Genomic DNA, 17,921 nt, shown 5'->3' with positions numbered 1-17,921 from the left:
AAGTTGTTAGAGGAATTTTAATGTCAAACCATGTAAATTGTACATGCCAGACGCTAGCTACAAATGCAGTCAAGTGAAACAATTTTCAGTGAAAGTCATAAGGTGCATCAAATGCTTCTGAATGTAGATTTATATACCTCAACAGAGTATCAGCAAATAATAATGACCACGCTGAATAACTGTAAAGAAAATCACAAGTTTCTTGACATTTAAATAAGAAACAATCATCCAAATGCTCGCAAGCTGCTTGGACTCTGATCTTTGCTGCTTGCACCTATATTTTCAAATATAATTTGCTTTCTTATTGTTTGATTTAATCTGTTTATTTATATATAATATTACTAATAATTTCTGAAAATTGGTACATGAGCTGTTGTGTTGCTCTCCCATAAAGCTGGGGGATTGATATAGACAAATAATCAGCAGAGATATAACTTTTAGTCCCTAGAATGGGTCAATTTTCAGAGACGTTGGATCCTACATTTCCTATGATGCAGTTGCATCAAAGGAGTTCCTCCTCCTCCTTAATGCCCAGTTCTTTCAAACCTGCACCTCCAGTTTCTATGCAGACTTCCAGCTGGACAGTAGACCTACTCTTTCTGATAAGATAACTGAGGATGTTTAAAGTCATACAAATTTATTATCAGGGCATTTACACCAGTTTTGGTGTAATTCCCTGTACATCTCAGAGGTCTGCAGTTAACACACAGATCAACACTGCTGCTGCCCTCCACTGGACAAATAGACACAAATAGCACAATTAAAATATAGAAGAAAAAATTTTGTAAAAATGTACTGTATATAATCTTCATGAATTATGCAAACACAAGCCAGTGCCTGTTCAACACAGATAACACTGAATTAGATAAAATATAACTGAAGGATACTTGCGAGAGTTTGGATCTGTTCCAAGAATCAAGGTCTGTCTGTCAAACTGCTAAAATCTCTAAAATCTAAAATGTACAATATCTCAACATCTCAGACCAAAAACAATGTGGCTCATTTGCTCTGTACACAACCGTTGACTGATATCCTTCTTTGGGTTTTGCACTACTGTGGTAGCTCAGCAGCATGAGGGTTTGTGAGCAGGGTTCCTCTCTGCTACAGGTTTGTCCCTGAATGATTCACAGACTCACATGTACTAACATGCATGCATGGCCATCCCAAGATTTTCTGATTGTACAGACAACTCTTTATACTTTGTACTGCTGATTGTACAGACAACTCTTTAGACTTTTTTTTAGACTTTAGAATTTTACAAACCAATTTGCAGTGACTACAGATCATTAGAAAGGAGGCAGTGGCAAATGAAAACTTTCTGACCATTAAGTTAAACAAAAACAAATGATCATGATATATATTTAGAACCCATGTCTAAGAAAGTCACATTATAAAGGGGCTCAGAACCACTGTCTCCATTTTGTGACTTACTTACATAGAGCAAACAGTAACATAGATTAAGTCTTGTGTAATGTATCAAACATGTAATGATAGTTACAGTACTTACTATATAGATAAATACTATTAAATATAGGGGTTCATTGTAAATGGGAAAGGCAAGGTAAATCAATATCATTTACATCGTATATTTCATTAGAAGCTAATTCTATATGATTTACATTGTACTGCAATGCATACAGCAACGAGTAACATCATAAATAGAATAAAGTAAAACAACTATGCAACAATAACGAAAGAAAAGAGGAAAATATACAATGAAAAATATACAAAAGACATTGACAGCCCAAACAGACACAAACCACAAGCACAGTCATTCAAATACACACAGCAACAAACCATCAGCCCGAGAAATTTACAGTTGACTTGTTTTTTTACATTTAAGAGCAAGGATCCAATGATTGATCCTTGTGGAACCCCAGAGAAAAGTTTTGTCTCGCCTACAAACAGACACTGAAGCACCTGCCCTTTAAGCAAGAAAACAGTGGCTTTATGGACCAGCTAAACAACACGATCGACTGTGTGAAGTAAGGCAATGGTAAAATGGCAACCCTGTTACTCACACTTGATCTTGAGCTCACTGATTGTTCCGATAAGGGCTGTTTCAATTTCATTGTTACATCTACTGAAAACACATCTCTGTAAAAAAAAATATAATTTGTCCAACTGATTATATACAAAGGGCAGCATGGTGGTGCTGTGGTTAGCACTGTTGCCTCACAGCAAGAAGGTCTTGGGTTCAAATCCCGGTTTGAACCCCGGTTTCTGTGTGGAGTTTGCATGTTCTCCCCATGCTAGCGTGGGTTCTCTCCGGGTACTCTGGCTTCCTCCCACAATCCAAAGACATGCACGTTCGGTTAATTGTTGACTCTAAATTGCCTGTGAGTGTGAGTGTTTGTCTGTCTCTGTATGTGGCCAGTTTGCCCAAAGTCAGCTGGGATAGGCTCCAGCTCCCCTACGACCCTGACGGATAAACGGTATAGGAAATGGATGGAAAACAGGTTTGAGATGGGCCTCTAAGCTGTGCATTTTTTTTACTCTGTAAACAGCTTTATTTTATATCTGTATATCTTTATATTTATATATGTGCGTCTTCTAACAGATTGTTAGAAAAGAGAAAAAATCACAATCATAAAACACAACAAGTTTAGTTATCAGATTTGCCCTGCAGGATCAACCTATCAACATCCACCAATCTAACTGTGAGCTCACACATGAAAGTTAAGAAATACAACATGTTGTCAAGACTGTCTTCATGTAGATTGACAGATAATATCTGCGGTTTCCCTTCTTCCCACAATGTGATGCAATTTGCTAATACAGCGTTAGCACTACCACACTGCACCTATTACACAAGGACTTCTAAGTAGAAACAGCACTCCTTGCAAAATAGCGTTATTCTTGTTAACAAGTGTGCTTCGAGAAAGGAGGGATGAAGCTGCAATTTTTGATCGTCAGTGTTTTCAAGTACTTGGTTCTAACCAGTCAAGAAGATGGAAAAGCAGAGGTAAATAAAATTACAGATTTTTACATTTTTTAGCAGCAGATAGGGTATTGAATTATCATTACATATTTTTTGTAGTAAATGAGAGCATATGATCAAAGACCTATGCACGCAAGGCAAAGAAACAGTTACAACAATTGAGGTTGTTTTGTTGTTTCAAATTCAAATTTATCAATGATCAAACAATTGAAGCTGTACGATCTTTTTCACTGATCAGCCAGAAAATTTATGATCAAGGAATTTACGAACCTCACCATCCACACTGCCATTGCAATTTGGGCAAATAGAGCAAAAGTGCCTACTCGGTCAGATGACACCTGTCACACTTTTTGGTAGTAACCCCCTCTGTGATTTAGGCTCTTAAGATTAATTAACTTGTGCCTGGTGCAGCTTTAATTTTTTCTAATTTCTCTGAAAGCTGTTCTCTATTGTGTCACTATGGCAACACTGAACTGTCAGTTCTGCTACTGATACTTCATCCACTGCTACTTGTACAAACTGAAATTATTTTGTTTTTGTTTAGCTGCTGCCATCAGAGGGATTCTTTGATGAAAATACCTTCAATACCATTAACAATTCTACATATCTGTATGAGGATGAACCATCCCCTCCTTGCAGTTTAACTGTGCCTGGATTTAATAGTGTGGGCCTGCTGATCACCTACATCGTCGTGTTTGTCTTCAGTATCGTAGGCAACAGTGTAGTTGTCTTTGTGGTTTGTTATATGAAAAAAGGTCGAGCCACCGCAGATATCTACTTGATGCACCTAGCAGTCGCAGACCTCCTCTTCTCTATTACCCTCCCGTTCTGGGCCATCGATGCTCATTCTGGTTGGATCTTTGGCAACTTTCTGTGCAAACTCCTGTCAGGCTTTCAGGAGGCATCACTATACAGTGGTGTCTTCCTGCTGGCATGCATCAGTGTGGACCGTCACTTTGCCATTGTGAGAGCTACACGTGTCCTGTCCTCCCATCGCATGTTGGTCAAAGTGATGTGCAGTGTGGTGTGGCTGGTGGCTGGACTGTTGTCCCTACCTGTGGTAATTCAGAAGGAGAGCATGTATGCTGACGAGCTGGGCGAGACTATTTGCTATGAAAACCTAACAGGTGAAAGCAGTCAGCACTGGCGTGTTAGCATTCGTGTTGTGCGCCATACGATGGGCTTCTTCCTGCCACTGGTGGTGATGGCTGTCTGCTACACCTGGACTTTGGTGACGCTGTTTCACACACGTAATCAACAGAAGCATAAGGCCATACGCATCATCCTAGCAGTGGTGTTAGCGTTTGTTGTCTGCTGGCTGCCATATAACATTACTATAATGATTGACACACTCATAAAAGCCAGTGACGTGGCAACATGTGACACTCGTTACAGAGTGGAAGCTATGGTGCATGTGACCCAAGTGTTGGCCTTCATGCACTGTGCAGTGAATCCAGTGTTGTACGCCTTCATTGGGCAGAAGTTCCGTAACCAGCTGCTCTTAGCTCTTTACAGACACAACCTCATCACCAAGAGGCTCCAGTTGGCTCTCAGAAAGGGCTCTGTCCACAGTATGGGGAGCACCAGATCCAGAAACACCTCTGCTACTATGTAAATAGATCCTGATGGAGTCTTTCTTTACAGGTTCAGGTGGTGGTCGTTTTAATTTGCCCCTTCATTTGCAAATTTGCAAGTTTGACACCAGGAAACATCCAGGAAAGCAGTAGAAGTAGCTTGTTTGCCTGGTCAGCTTGAGTTAGCTTGATTATTCAAAATCCAAATCAAGTTATATTTGTTGCTCCATCACAGCATTTGACCATTGTCTGAATTTAAAGGAACATTTTGGAAAAAAAAACTGTTTGCTCTCTTGCAAAGAGTTACATGGTCAATACTGCAAACACATCGCTGGAGCCAGCAGCCGATGAGCTTAGCTTAGCATAGAATAAAGACTGGAAGCAGGGGTAAGCAGTGAACTATTCCTTTAAATCATTTCATTAACTATTGGACAACATTATTATGAGTAGCAAGTAATAAGATGTGCATGGTTCACACACCTAAAACTAATGTTCAGTCCTGTCACAACTCAGATGTGTACCCTGTAGCTTTTAAATATATACACATGCATTCTCACCTTAATGTGTTTTTTGACAAAGAGGATTCAACCTTGAAGTGTAATTATTGAATCCAGCAGTTTGCAAAATACAAAAAAGTGGGTGCTCAAATTCAAAAATATAAATCACTTCTCAATGGAGGAAAACTTGGCACGCCATCAAAAGCAGTTAATGATAAAGCTGCACAGCCATTGACTACTTTGCTGGTGCACCATACTTTGTCTATTTTGAGAACTGCTGCAATCATTGTTGTTTATGTACACTTTACAAAGCTTGTGTGTGTGTTTTTTAATGAAAAGACAATCCTTTCATTATGCCATTACTATGTATTTTTGATTGTGAGCCATTGTGTACATGACCAGAGAGCCACCTTCCTATTTTGCAATCTTTTAATTAGAATCCTGTGAACTGTTCTTTTTCTTTTTTGTCCTTACATCAGTAGTAAAACCAAAAATGTGTTTCTTTTCTGTGTAATCAGACACAGTGATCGTTCATAGAGGAGGAAGTGGTGAAATCAGCTCTCTGTTTTACCAGCTGTCACATGTCAAGGGCCACACAAACTAGAAGCTAGAATAGGAAATATAGCATTGTTCTTTGTCATTCGTACTATAGTCTTAAATGTTATATTTTTCATTGTCCTGCAACTTGTTTCTTGCACTTGACATCTGGTTATGATATGTAAGATATTCTTTATCTGTTTATCTGCATACATACCTTGAAGCCATGTTTGTGTATGTGCAGATGGTACATGTAGATATGATGTGTGTGCATACCTGCGTGGGTGCTTCTGTGGTTGCTGTAAAGGAGAAGAGGCGACAGTGTGTCTTCATGAGAAATTGTGCAGCAGCCCTGGCTGCAAAAAAAATAAATAAAATTACATGTCAAAAACGGGAACTTTTTACGTTGCTTAATCCTATAAATTCTTACTGTACTATTTGCAAAATTCATTTGAAAAAGCCTGACTTTTCTGATTGATGTCGTATAGTTCAGTGTTCAGAGTTGCAGACCTCAGAAATGCAGAGGTTACATTTTTGACAGTTCTCTCCAGGCAACTGGCAAAGAGCTGTAAGTGAATATATGCATTTTAATGTTTTAACGTTCTAGACAACCTCTGACCTACACCTGATAAAAAAGAAGAAATAAATAGAGGAAGTAGTAGTCATTGTTCTCTTATTTGACACTTCACTTTCCTGTTTATGCTAAAAAGGGCACATTAGGCTTATGTGCTTTTTTAAGTTGTGCTTTGTCTGTCAAGATGTTCTATTTTCATTATCATACAACTTTACTGTTATTGTCTATTACTAAAAATGTCAAAAATCCATTGCCACTCATCTCCCACTCTCTATGATCCATCTGATCTTCATAATGATATGAATATGATTCATAATATGAAAAATTGAATGAACAAAAGAGAATTCATACTTCTTGACTCATATAACACTACATAAATAATTAAAGGTTTATTTGGTTCATTGAGGTTCATTTGACAGTCAGTTTAGTTTAATTAACATGCACAACACAACAGGTAATTTAATTAATTAAGTTATTTTACTAAAAATATATTCACAATATTTACAGTTATAGTTTACATATTTGTATGTTTAAATGGTTACATCAGCATCTTTAAAACTGTTAAGATAATCTCCTTAATTGTCTCCTCTGTAGTTTTCCTCACATTTACCTCAGTCTTTCTAGTCTCTGAATGGTTAGTTCAGCCACATGTGAGTTGGAAACAAGGGAGTGCTGTTGTTGTGAGACTGATGTGGAGAACAGTAAAGCACTGCTGGAGAAAGTTATCCGCTCCATTCTCCACATATCAAACCCTCATGTTAAACATATGAAACAGCATAATACAAATTATGAAAAACAGTTGGTTCCATACTGCATCATACTGCATTATATAAAATACTAAAGCTTGCACATTCTCTGATATGGGTGGGAATTGAGTTCCATTTACCTGCTGCTCTGACTGAAAATGCTGATTTTCCAAAAGCCGTTTTCCTAAATTTAGCAGAGCAGTCACCTCTGACTGATGCCAAGATTAGAATGAATGAATTTGTACCTCAAGCACACCTCACATATGGTCTTTTTGCCAGAAGATAGGGTCATTTGTCACTGAATCGAATTAGAACATGTTATAAAGGGACAACTTAACTTTTGATGATTAGCAACATCATGTTAGAGAGGCATGAAGAACTGAAAACACTTGTGAGGCCAGTAGTGGAATTAGCATTCAGACTGGCCTCTTTGACAAATGTCATTTTGTCACGTCACAGCAGGAAAAGCACAGGTGTAAATTATAAAACAGATAACGGCTGAGTTCTATTCAGCGACTGCCACGCTGACTGGGACAGTAACATCCATGCTTTTATCTTCAGTCAAAAAGGCCTGTCCTTTACTTGAGTAAAAAATAGAAATCACAAGTAAAAGCACTTTAGTAACAAGTGAAATGTTACTAAAGATATAGAAGTGGGCTGTTTTTATGAAAATGCATATAATGTAGTGAATGTAATAAAAAGAAGTACTACTTCAAGTATTAAATGTATATATATATTCACTTTAAAAAGTTAGCAGCAACTTGGATGGGCATCATCTAAGTGTTATAAATATGATTGGATTATTAGTATTGTTTCTGTTGCATTAATGTGTATATATAATTTGTTACTGTAAGTCTTTTTGGTACTAAAGCTAGTGGAATGGAAAGTAGTGGTTCAGTCTGAAATGTAGTAGAGCAAACTTATACAGGCAAATGAAATGGACATACTCATTTGGACTACAAACACTCAAAATGTGAACTTCTTGTACACTTGAAAATCCTAAAAAAAATAAATAAATAAAATGTTTTAAACGGCTCTTTCCGGGTGGGCGTGGTCACGCGTTTACGTAGGCGGATATAACGTTACCATAGCAACAGCATAGTCTAGTCTGTTGACTCTCCGTAGTGGCTAACTAACCTGTGAACAAACTGCGCTAAAGTGGCCTGCTCATCATTTCTGAACCACGGAGCTAGAGCGCTCACTTCAGGACCATTAAGGTAATGCCGGTGTGCGATGAAGGATTATATTCTTGAGCTAATGACTGAGTTTAGCCTGTTACAGCAAAGGGGGTAACGTTAGCAGTCAGAGCTAGTGTGAAGCTACGTCGCTACAGCTTTTTGCATGACAGACGTAATTACGTCTCCGTTTTTCTTTTTCAAAATAAAATGTCCGTTTATTGAAACTACTACTGCGTGTATAATAGCAAACAGAGAGTCAGTAACCGTCATTTGTCAACCTATTTATGATATTTTCGAAACTAATGATTTAGCGCATTGTTAGCCTTTAAGAGCATCCACTGTAATGGTCACGCCAGTATTACTGAAGAGAAACTACGCCTTGAGAGTCTGTAGATCGTATGTATAGAAGTAATTAGAACATATGAATGTAAAAAAACTATACACCCACGGGACTTTTACATCAAGTTATATTCTAATACATGCCACACAGGGGCTCTGTCAGATACGTAACGTTATTTACGCTGTTGAGAATTTCTGACGTGGTTTAATTAGCGAGTTCATACACTGCTTGCTTTCATTTTGAAAGGGAAACCCTGGCACCGGAAGTCGTAATGCAACAAATAGCATAAACTTTCCGCGTTATCTTTAACGAGTTAATTATTCGTTGTTTCAACGTTGTGTGCTCTTCTCACTGCACTTTTTAGGCTGCTGTGTCTATAGGTAGAGCTGCCCTTAAACCGACACTGAAGGTATATTAGGCCTAATTTCTTTGCCATTACGGTAGCTAACTAACGCCAGTAGATGGGGGGATAGCGATTAACGTTAGTCATGCATTTGCCTCGACATTTCGTGGTCTAGTTGTGTTGTTGTTGGTCTCCAGCTCGGTCTGAAGGATGTCCAGTGATCTGGCGGGAGTGTGGGAGGTGGCACTGAGTGATGGAGTCCACAGGATAGAGTTTGAACATGGCACGACCACCGGAAAGAGGGTCATCTACGTCGATGGAAAGGTAGGGACGGATCACGATCCTAAGTAATGTTAGCCAGGTGGAGAGAGACGATACGCGCTTTATGATCAAACCTGGCCCCGCTTCCCTCAGCTCCATTAGCAGCTGCTTATTCCTGGTTTTATATCTCACTGCAGGAGATACTGAGACGCGACTGGATGTTCAAACTTGTGGGGAAGGAGACATTCAGCGTGGGCAAATCGGACACCAAAGCGACCATCAGCATCGATGCAGTCAGTGGTTTTGCCTATGAGTACACCTTGGAGATCAACGGGAAGAGCCTGAAGAAGTACATGGAGAACAGATCAAAGGTCACCAGCACCTGGCTCCTCAATTTGGACAGCACTGACTGCAGGGTGGTCCTGGGTGAGCCTCTCTGTCTTTGATCATTTGCTTTATTATCATTCACCTACTGTCCGGGTCATCATAGCCTAGCCAACTTTTCAGTACTTGGATTGAAACATTTCCAAATATGGATACTGAACAGTGTAGGGCGTTGTTTTGGATCCGATCATGTGAGTCCACCTCTAATCAATCAGGATAGATATTTGATTGATATTTAGCTTGGTGTGATTTCTGCCCCTTCAGAGCTAACCAGTAATATTATGTTGGAGCTGAGGCTAAGCTCTTTACCTCAATTACAGCCCCACGACGAGGTGCACAGCGTGTTAATCCTCCTTATGAACACACTGCTTACAGTTGATCAGGTGGCATGCTACCTGAGCCATGTGCCACATGTAAGAACTACTGTACATTAGTATGCAATAGTCATCCCTAAATCTCAGCAGTAAAACAATCTCAATAATTTACTGACCTGGCAGGTGCAATCTGCAACATGTGAAGTCCAACATTTAATAATAGATAACTAGTAAAAAAATGAGTATATGTACGTTCACACATACAGTGAGTTTCCCTCCATACGTTATGGTTACAAACATTGTACCCTCACAGCGAGACACAAGAAAATATGGTAATTTGTAAATTCTGGCGGCAGCCATTTCCCTTTTTTGTGATTTGTGTCAGTGCTGTGATTCAAAGGATTCTAAATAGTTATCTGGATTTAGTTCAAAATATATTTCCCTTCAAATACAGTGGTACTCCATAAGCTGAAGTACAGCAAACCAAATTTTATTTACAGGTTTACTAAAGAGAAACGTGTAACTTATCTGCTCTCTGGCTTGTTTCTCTGGAAAACGTAATACTTAGCTGCAGTTAACTGGAAGTTGCATCAGATCCTTCTCATTGCCCAGCAGTAGCGTGTTTCATTGAGTCAGTGTCTGTTTCCTTTATTTCAGAGAAAGACACCATGGATGTTTGGTGTAATGGACAAAAGATAGAGACTGCAGTAAGTATGACTGTACCTGACACTGATTTGTTTTACAATAAAGGATATACCACTGAATTTAAGAAGTCTACTCTAGAGGAGGCATGAATACCTGTCTCCTAAAGTCAGAAACTGCAGCACGATGAACACTAAAACGTTCATGTGTAGAAAGCCTGGTGCTTCTGCAGTTGTCTGCATATGAACGAGCTGCGCCGAATCATTTGCTTTCTTTGTCCACGCTTGTGTCTGATTTGTGCTCCTGCAGGGGGAGTTTGTGGACGACGGCACAGAAACACATTTCACACTCGGAGATCACAACTGCTGTGTGAAGGCTGTGAGCAGCGGCAAGAGACGAGACGGGATCATTCACACGCTGATCGTGGACGGCACAGAAATAGCTGAATGCACAGAGTGACCGTGTGTGTGTGTTTATATTTGTACAAAAGCAGAGATCTGGTTTGTATGCGTGACTCTTGTTATCTGTGAAACAGAGGAGGGTGGAGAGTAGATGAGGTTGGAGTCAGGGACCAATTGACAGAAATATGCGTCAATATATCAAGAGCCAAATACATGACCTGCAGTCTGGGCCGTTTTAGAAGCAAGGGTGCTGCCATCTATTTCAGCCACAAAAAGGAATTTACTGTCTCAAAACATGACTTCACACATTTTTGAACAACACACAGTAGGAGGATTGAATCCCAGATTATTCCTTGAATGTATAGTAGCATCATTCCAGTGTGCAATGCTGTGCAATGCTCAGGAGCGATGTTTGTTTAGTCCTATGTTGACGTGTTAAATGGTCTTATTGCGATTGGCTTGGCCAGTTGATATTAAAGTAACATGTAACTAGCTTTTAGCAGACTGCTGCAATGTGTCAAAACATCCTAGGCTGCACTGTCTCCAGTCTAATGGATGTACGCATCTCATAGACAATCATTCACACGTGACATAGCCAGTAATAAATCACAACACAGCTCGAGTAAACCAGTGCTGACATCCAAACACACTTCAGAGACTCCTTGTCGTCCTCCTGGTCGAGATGTGTGGAGTTCTGTTGTGCCGTCACATTATCTTTTTCATGTTTATGCTAGCTAATGTGGACGCAGAATTTAAGCAGAGCACTTTTTCAAAAATCATCTAAATGTTATCTCAAATGTTTGTTCATATTTTGCAAAGAGAGGCATTTACTATTTATTATGTGCTGGTAAATTACAGTGAGAACACCTTTTGTATTGAGAAGGTTTTGACTCGAGGTTCACCCAGTTGTCGAGGTCTCCATGACAACTGGGTAAACTTTATTCACTCTTGACTGAGATGAAGCTGAAAGCTCCAATAAACGCTACTAAATGGATCTTCATATTTTTAGCCAACCTCTTTCCAAGGTCAAAGATGAACTTGCTCAGTAGACTGTGTGATGAGGGACTTCCTCTAATGTCTTCAAGTGTCCTGGATAAAAGCTTCAGTTTCTACATGTACATTACTTTGTTTGTTGCCGTACGTTTGTAAAATGTAAATTGTATTTAATGTCATTAAATCCATGTAGTTGATCAGGTTTTGTTGTTGAGCCTCATGAAACGATCTTCAAATATAAAAACTGGACAAGTGTTGAAAGTCGCAGTCTGCTTTTCCATATTCTCTACGGTGGTGTTGTGGCTTAGTGAGGTGTCGAAAGAAGAAAAAAAAAAAAAAAGAATACGATGAATCAAACTTTTTTTTACATTGTCTCATTATGATATCAGCATCAGGGACAATTTGTCACTGATTTATAAACATTTTACAATTCGGTTTCAATCACATATTTGCAGTAGTGCTGCGATGCACATGCCTTACCTGTCAGCCAAAGCTTTACACCTGTTACAGTGAGAATCAGGCTGAACAAAATCAAATCCATTTCATTTCGGTTTACGATCACCAGTAAAATTGCATTTGCATATATGGTATCATGTGGTGCCACTAAACAAATAACTCATGTTGTTAAAAATGTAACATTGTTGCTGTCAGACGTGTTGGTAGAAGCTGAATATTTGATTAATATACAAATAATTGTGCTGCTTTGTGTTATTATATATGTTAATCACCCAAAAAGATAAATCTTAAAATAAAACAGTAAGAAACTCCAAACTAAGAACTAAAGCTTGTGAAGCTGCAGTTATACAATGTTCAGCTTTAAGAAAAACACATCTGTGACTCCTCTGTTCTACTGTGGTACTGGTCTCCACAATATGGTGTCAAGAGCAAATCTAAACAGCCGTTTGTTTCTAAGGATAAATATATTCATTAAGAATGCTCTTCCACTTGTTTTAGAGGACTTGAACTCTGGCACTGTTGTAAGCATTTTTAGATCTGTATTTTAACCTTACAACACAATAAACCCAGAGGAAAACGGGCAAGAGGTCACTCTTCAGGTGATCTTACAGGTGATAATGTACCTGGGCAGAGCCTGATATCCGCTAAATATGACGGAGATATCCGCTCCTCCGCTCACACTGTCATACAGCATTTGTGTCCCCATAGCAGGTGGTAGAATGAGACCTCGTTTGCCAGGGGTGGAGTTTCCTGTCAGCACCTCTGCCTCCACAAAGTACAGATACTCCTCTTCTGGATGCTTCCACACCTCCATGGCAACATCTACTTTGCCAGCAAAGTAGATGCCCTCCCCATACGTTGGGTCTGTATACAGGGGACGATACACAAGATCAAATATTTGCATTGTTTTCTATATGTTTGTTATTATTCCTTGTCTAACTGTCTGTATCTGTGAGGCTGATTTGGATGACAGCAGTCCAACTGGGTGTTTCCCTCTTGCGTTATGCCTCGGCCCCTCTAATATGACTGGTGGTGAATGCAAATTCTGAAGTTTAATAGTATAAACTAAGGATACTGTGTTGCTTTTTAGCTATTAAGAGCCCAGATCGTGTGGCCTGTCAATCAAACAATTATGTTATGTCACTGCCAATCAACAGTCAGCATCATTACATTGAAAAAACGAAAGAAACGGGTTAATAAGTGCCCTGTCAGTCTACCGCCATCAAAGTCGACCAACAACTCCACCCAGTGGCCAGATGTGTGTATTGCTGCTATGGTTTGTAAGGAACAATGAAATGTCAATAATCAGGATATAAAATCACTTCAGGAAACTGGAGCCCTTTTACTTGGTAGACATGTTTAAACAAACCAGCTTAATACACTGACTAAGTACCTCATTAAACCTCATTTCAAATATTCCCAGCAATCCCTTTAAGACCTTAAAAAAAGAATAATTTGCCAGACATACAGAATGAGTTTGAATTCCATAACAAAAAGCACTATCATACCATAAGGTGGTGCGAACTCTGCATGGAACCCAACACGACCGACCATCTCACAGAACTGTGCAGGTATGCGTTGAAACATTTTACGACTGGAGCAGAGTAGTTGTTCTTTCTTGAGGTCAAATAGCATCTCCAGTGCAGAGTTCTCCACTCTGTCCACCTACAAGTAAAACATTTTGAAAGAGGTTCAAAATAGGACCCTTGCATATTCAGTATTTGAAACAAATGGGTGATGACATCAAGCATGTTGCATTTACACATACTGCACCTTCAATATCCGCAGCCCGTGTCTTTTGAAGGGGGATAGTCTGTCATGGAACTCTGAGTTTGAGTGGTGAACTGTCTTTCTTCCAAATGACAAATACTTGGATGTCATCTTAAGCAAGGCATGCTCCTCCTCTCGGACAAACTCCCTCTGGATGTGGCAGAGAATGGCCTCCACCTGCAACACAGTAACTACAACATCTTCCCGTGAATGCCCCGTCACCATGATGCTCGCATGACCTTTCACAAAAAACTCCTCGATGGACACGTCTTTCTTGATTAACTGGGACAGCTGCTGATGTTCTTCCTCCCCGCAGTGCTGGATGAAGTTGTTGGGGATAATGACAGTGCCAGAGGATTGGAAGAGAAGGCCAGTGAGCCATCGATGAGCCTCGCGTGTCGTTTCATCGGAGAGGCCGCTCACGCTGATCCGTGGAGAGGGAGCTCTGCTGACGTGGAAGTCTTCTCTGTGCTGAGGTGCTGGTGGAGAGGACATCAACCATCAGTGCTGCCATTCAGGATCACAAGTACTTTAAACAATAACAGAACTGGTCAAACATGCATTCCCACTATGCTGATAATCATTAACTGCTCTCTGCAGTGTTTCTTCAGGGATCCCTGCCTGCAAGAGCTTTGGAACACAACAATGGCATGACTATGCATGCAATAAATCCCTGAGCTAGTAAAGGGCATTCTATAATCATTGTCCTCACGATTACTTACATTAAAGCTCTCTGTGCACATGAAATGATGACTGAAATATTGTGTTACCATGTGTGAAGCTGGGAGAAGGTGCGCTTCGCTGGAGATATCTAATTTGCTCCTCAAAAGCCTAGAAAGAGAAGGTGATTAAAAAGGGAGAGAAATATGTGTATTTTTTTTGTATGAGATAGTTCATGAAGCACATATGACGTTTACTGAAGGGATGTTTATTTTAGCCACTCGCTGCAGACACACATCTCTAATATACGGTATTATCTAATATCATGATAGCGTTTTTGCAAAACAACCTTAAATATGTCATCATCGGAAGGAAAGATGATGAAATAAACTTCCATCTTCTTCGGGGACTCGAGGGAGAAGTCGGCCACTGCCCTTGACATGATCTTGGCGACTTCTTTTTTATCGAACCCGAGGCCTCCAGTGCCGATGGCAGGAAAGGCGATCGACTTGTGGTTGTTTGAGACTGCGTTCTGTAAGCACTGCAAAACTGATCTGTAGAGACTCTGTAATGAATGAATAAGTGGACAGTCAAGTAGACAAATTCAAGCACTTATTACAGTCCAATTAACACTTTACATATGCTATATTGAGTTTTTTAACAGTATGCAGTCCAGGATTTTAGGTGTGCTTTTTAATAATTAATCGATGCAATGAGGTGTAGTTAATATTACTTGGAATATGTGCTCCCTTGATCTCACCAAAAAGGCAAATTTAAACAAATTAACTCTGTGATGACTTTGTTTTTCAGACGACATATTTACATATTTTATCTATTATTTATTTGCAATTTTGGGTATATCAGACTATGAACATAACATATTATCCTTTTACTTAAATGGCAGTTAACAGTTAAGCTCATACTGTACCTTTGGCGGTTCGTCTTTCGACTTTTCAGTGCACACTGTGTGATAAACCTCTTTACACTGCAGCTTGTAGGGTTTTGTGATGATTAAGAATCCCTTCAGAGGAGCAGAATTCATTTCATGTTGCATTTTATCGCCAGCTTTTTGCAACATGGTATTGGATATTTGACCACGTCTCAGGTCTCGGTTGAATGATGTGTTTACGATGACATCAGTCTGAAGGGACACAAAACAAGGATGGCAAATAAAAAAGGTGTCAGAACAAGAAAGTAGTTGACTGACATAAACTCACAAGCCCTGAAACTATTGAGCTCAGTACACAAAAACAAAACACTCTTTAACAATAAATGTTCATACGAGCAGCCATTCACACTACAACGTATAAAATAGTAAATTAGAATCAAATAATTTGAGAACATTTACAGATTATTACCTGCTGCTCCTCTATTTTACCCCTCTTCAGTGTCAGATTGACATTTCCGATCTGGACGGTAGGTTTTGAGGTTTGGGCATCACCTCTGCGTTTGCTCTGCGCTGCTGCCTGACTGTATGTCGCGGGCTGGTGGGGGACTAATATCTGATGGCAGGCCGCCTCCATTTCCTTGACTGTGGGCTCGTCATGGTTCACAAGTTGGATCTCTTTAGGAAGATATCCTGAGGACTTCTGACAGTAGTGTTTCACGGCCGTCACTATGGTGGTTGCACACTCCGGCAGGGGGTAGTTGAACAGTCCAGAGCTTATAGCAGGAATGGCAACAGACCGCAGATGGTTTTCTTTCACTTTGTCAAGGATATTCTTGATGGCCTCCTTCAACTGCAGTTCAGCCAAAGAAACGTCAGTCTTAGAGGGATATTTTCGTAGTGCTGGGCCCACGGCATGAATTATCTTTTTGCATGGTAGTAACCCCGCATCGCTGACAATGGCTTCTCCTTCCACCAAGGCCCCATGCTTTTTGATGTAATCATCACTGTCCTCTTGGATTTGTGGACCACCAGCCTTGGACAAAGCTAGAGCAAGGCCACCATAATGCTGAAGCCGTAAATTAGCAGCGTTCACAACAGCATCCACTTGGAAGTTGGAGAGATCTGCCTTCCACACAGACACCTCAACACCTGGATGCAGTGTGGCAGCAAACCTTTTCTCTGGCGCAGTTGTCAATTTCTGCTGTGCAATGCTTTCAAAATCCACACCAGGGAAGGTGGCCACACATCCAAATCTGCTTAAGAGGACATCACTTAGGGTAGATCCACATCGTCTCACAATATTAAGTGAAGACCCTTCAAGTGGAATATTGAACTCGCTGGCCATGGTTCCTAAATGGAGCTGTGGGAAAATGTTGTGTGAGTAAACCGTACAATCAAACAAGAGTCTCGTTAATTATACCCGATGACTCTCTGGGTGAAGTAAGAGAAGAAACGTACATCAATGACTGACAACACATTTACATGCGAAAGAAAGACATTTGGCTGAATGTGTAAATACAACATAACTGTGGCTTCTGTGAGCACACAGTGAACTAAATCACAATTTGGCGTAGCCTATGTATATAATCATTTTAACATTTAATGTGCAAATTAATTTCATATAGCTGGCAGTTTAAAAAAAAAAATCCTGCTATGCATTGGAAAGTGACTTAATAAGAATTTCACTGGCCTCCATTTGCTTTCAGGAGACACACAATATTTCAGGCTGTCAGGTTTCCTCTCAGTCCAGTGGAGGGAGACAAACAATAAGGTTTAAACCCAAACATAATCACCCTAGTTAGTAGATTTACTGCAGCCTGGAGCTTTACTCTTCAGTAAAATATGGAAACTTTCAAGAACAAACGAAAACATGTAATACTTTATGTTCTCTGCGTTGTCCCTGCACTTTTTCCTGCTGAGAGTTGCTTCTAAATTACTTAAAAATCAAGTTTTCTTTTCATATTTCGAAGTAAACTTAATTTTGGCCGCTCTCTTGACCCGCCCAAGTCTTTAACTTAATCGGTAAAACAGGGTTAAAGACAACCATATTTTATATTTGCATGTATCCGCTTCGCCGTTGCAGGTTTATCTTCACCTGACTTCTGATCCGTAGATTGTTTGAGCCGCCATTTTTGTTTTACGGTCGTACGACGTACGTGAGCGCGAGCAACCTGACGCACGGCGTTCACGAGCCGACGAATCAATTAGCTTTATGCTAGCTTTAAAAGTGACGGCGCCTCAAATGTTTAACATGTATTTCGACGCTGGAAATCACTCCAGAAAAGCACACATTGCGTTTAAAGGACCAATGAAAGTGCAGCGTGCAGCTGAGACGCCAGTATTTACTCACTCGCAACTGTGGGTGAGAGGGTGCGGAGTTCTCCAAACCTCCTCAGGGAAGTTAGCCGAGGGTTTCCTGGT

General features: G+C 40.0%; 4 protein-coding genes across 5 annotated transcripts in view; 2 read left to right on the top strand and 2 right to left on the bottom strand.

Moving 5' to 3' along the window:
• slc39a10 (solute carrier family 39 member 10) overlaps positions 1 to 17,921 on the bottom strand; it is a 216,687-nt gene that overhangs the window by 69,284 nt on the left and 129,482 nt on the right. The gene's annotated exons all lie outside the window — the stretch shown is intronic.
• On the top strand, positions 2,891 to 4,556 carry cxcr2 (chemokine (C-X-C motif) receptor 2). Its single transcript, XM_070838649.1, has 2 exons — positions 2,891 to 2,965; positions 3,501 to 4,556. The coding sequence occupies exons 1-2, from the start codon at positions 2,891 to 2,893 to the stop codon at positions 4,554 to 4,556; spliced, it is 1,131 nt and encodes a 376-aa protein (XP_070694750.1).
• Positions 7,993 to 11,946, top strand: faima (Fas apoptotic inhibitory molecule a). Of its 2 annotated transcripts, XM_070837789.1 has the most exons (5): positions 7,993 to 8,086; positions 8,928 to 9,054; positions 9,189 to 9,417; positions 10,347 to 10,396; positions 10,641 to 11,946. In XM_070837789.1, the coding sequence occupies exons 2-5, from the start codon at positions 8,941 to 8,943 to the stop codon at positions 10,788 to 10,790; spliced, it is 543 nt and encodes a 180-aa protein (XP_070693890.1). In that variant the 5' UTR covers positions 7,993 to 8,086; positions 8,928 to 8,940; the 3' UTR covers positions 10,791 to 11,946. The 2 variants fall into 2 exon arrangements, with proteins under 2 accessions (XP_070693890.1, XP_070693889.1); XM_070837788.1 differs by lacking the exon at positions 7,993 to 8,086 and having other exon boundaries at positions 8,542 to 9,054.
• The window catches only part of parp9 (poly(ADP-ribose) polymerase family member 9), a 5,887-nt gene continuing 89 nt past the window's right edge, over positions 12,124 to 17,921 (bottom strand). Inside the window, exons 1-8 of the mRNA XM_070837787.1 lie at positions 17,851 to 17,921; positions 15,970 to 16,860; positions 15,540 to 15,752; positions 14,961 to 15,176; positions 14,722 to 14,782; positions 13,955 to 14,430; positions 13,690 to 13,846; positions 12,124 to 13,045 (exon numbers count right to left, since the gene is read on the bottom strand). The exon at positions 17,851 to 17,921 is cut by the window's right edge and continues 89 nt beyond it. Coding sequence (XP_070693888.1) covers positions 12,777 to 13,045; positions 13,690 to 13,846; positions 13,955 to 14,430; positions 14,722 to 14,782; positions 14,961 to 15,176; positions 15,540 to 15,752; positions 15,970 to 16,845 — 2,268 coding nt within the window. The 5' untranslated portion in view covers positions 16,846 to 16,860; positions 17,851 to 17,921 and the 3' untranslated portion in view covers positions 12,124 to 12,776. The remainder of the gene's footprint in view (positions 13,046 to 13,689; positions 13,847 to 13,954; positions 14,431 to 14,721; positions 14,783 to 14,960; positions 15,177 to 15,539; positions 15,753 to 15,969; positions 16,861 to 17,850) is intronic.

Source organism: Pempheris klunzingeri, chromosome 10 (assembly GCF_042242105.1).
Source record: "Pempheris klunzingeri isolate RE-2024b chromosome 10, fPemKlu1.hap1, whole genome shotgun sequence".
NCBI classification, from domain to species: Eukaryota; Metazoa; Chordata; class Actinopteri; order Acropomatiformes; family Pempheridae; genus Pempheris; species Pempheris klunzingeri.
The sequence above is the reverse complement of the archived record's forward strand: the minus strand, read 5'-3'. Positions and strand labels throughout refer to the sequence as shown.

Coding starts and splice junctions, on each gene's coding strand:
- cxcr2 (XM_070838649.1), top strand. CDS start 2,891: ATGAAGCTGCAATTTTTGATCGTCAGTGTTTTCAAGTACTTGGTTCTA. Junction 2,966..3,500: donor AAGAAGATGGAAAAGCAGAG/GTAAATAAAATT, acceptor CTGCCATCAGAG/GGATTCTTTGATGAAAATAC.
- faima (XM_070837789.1), top strand. CDS start 8,941: ATGTCCAGTGATCTGGCGGGAGTGTGGGAGGTGGCACTGAGTGATGGA. Junction 9,055..9,188: donor TCATCTACGTCGATGGAAAG/GTAGGGACGGAT, acceptor ATCTCACTGCAG/GAGATACTGAGACGCGACTG. Junction 9,418..10,346: donor TGACTGCAGGGTGGTCCTGG/GTGAGCCTCTCT, acceptor CCTTTATTTCAG/AGAAAGACACCATGGATGTT.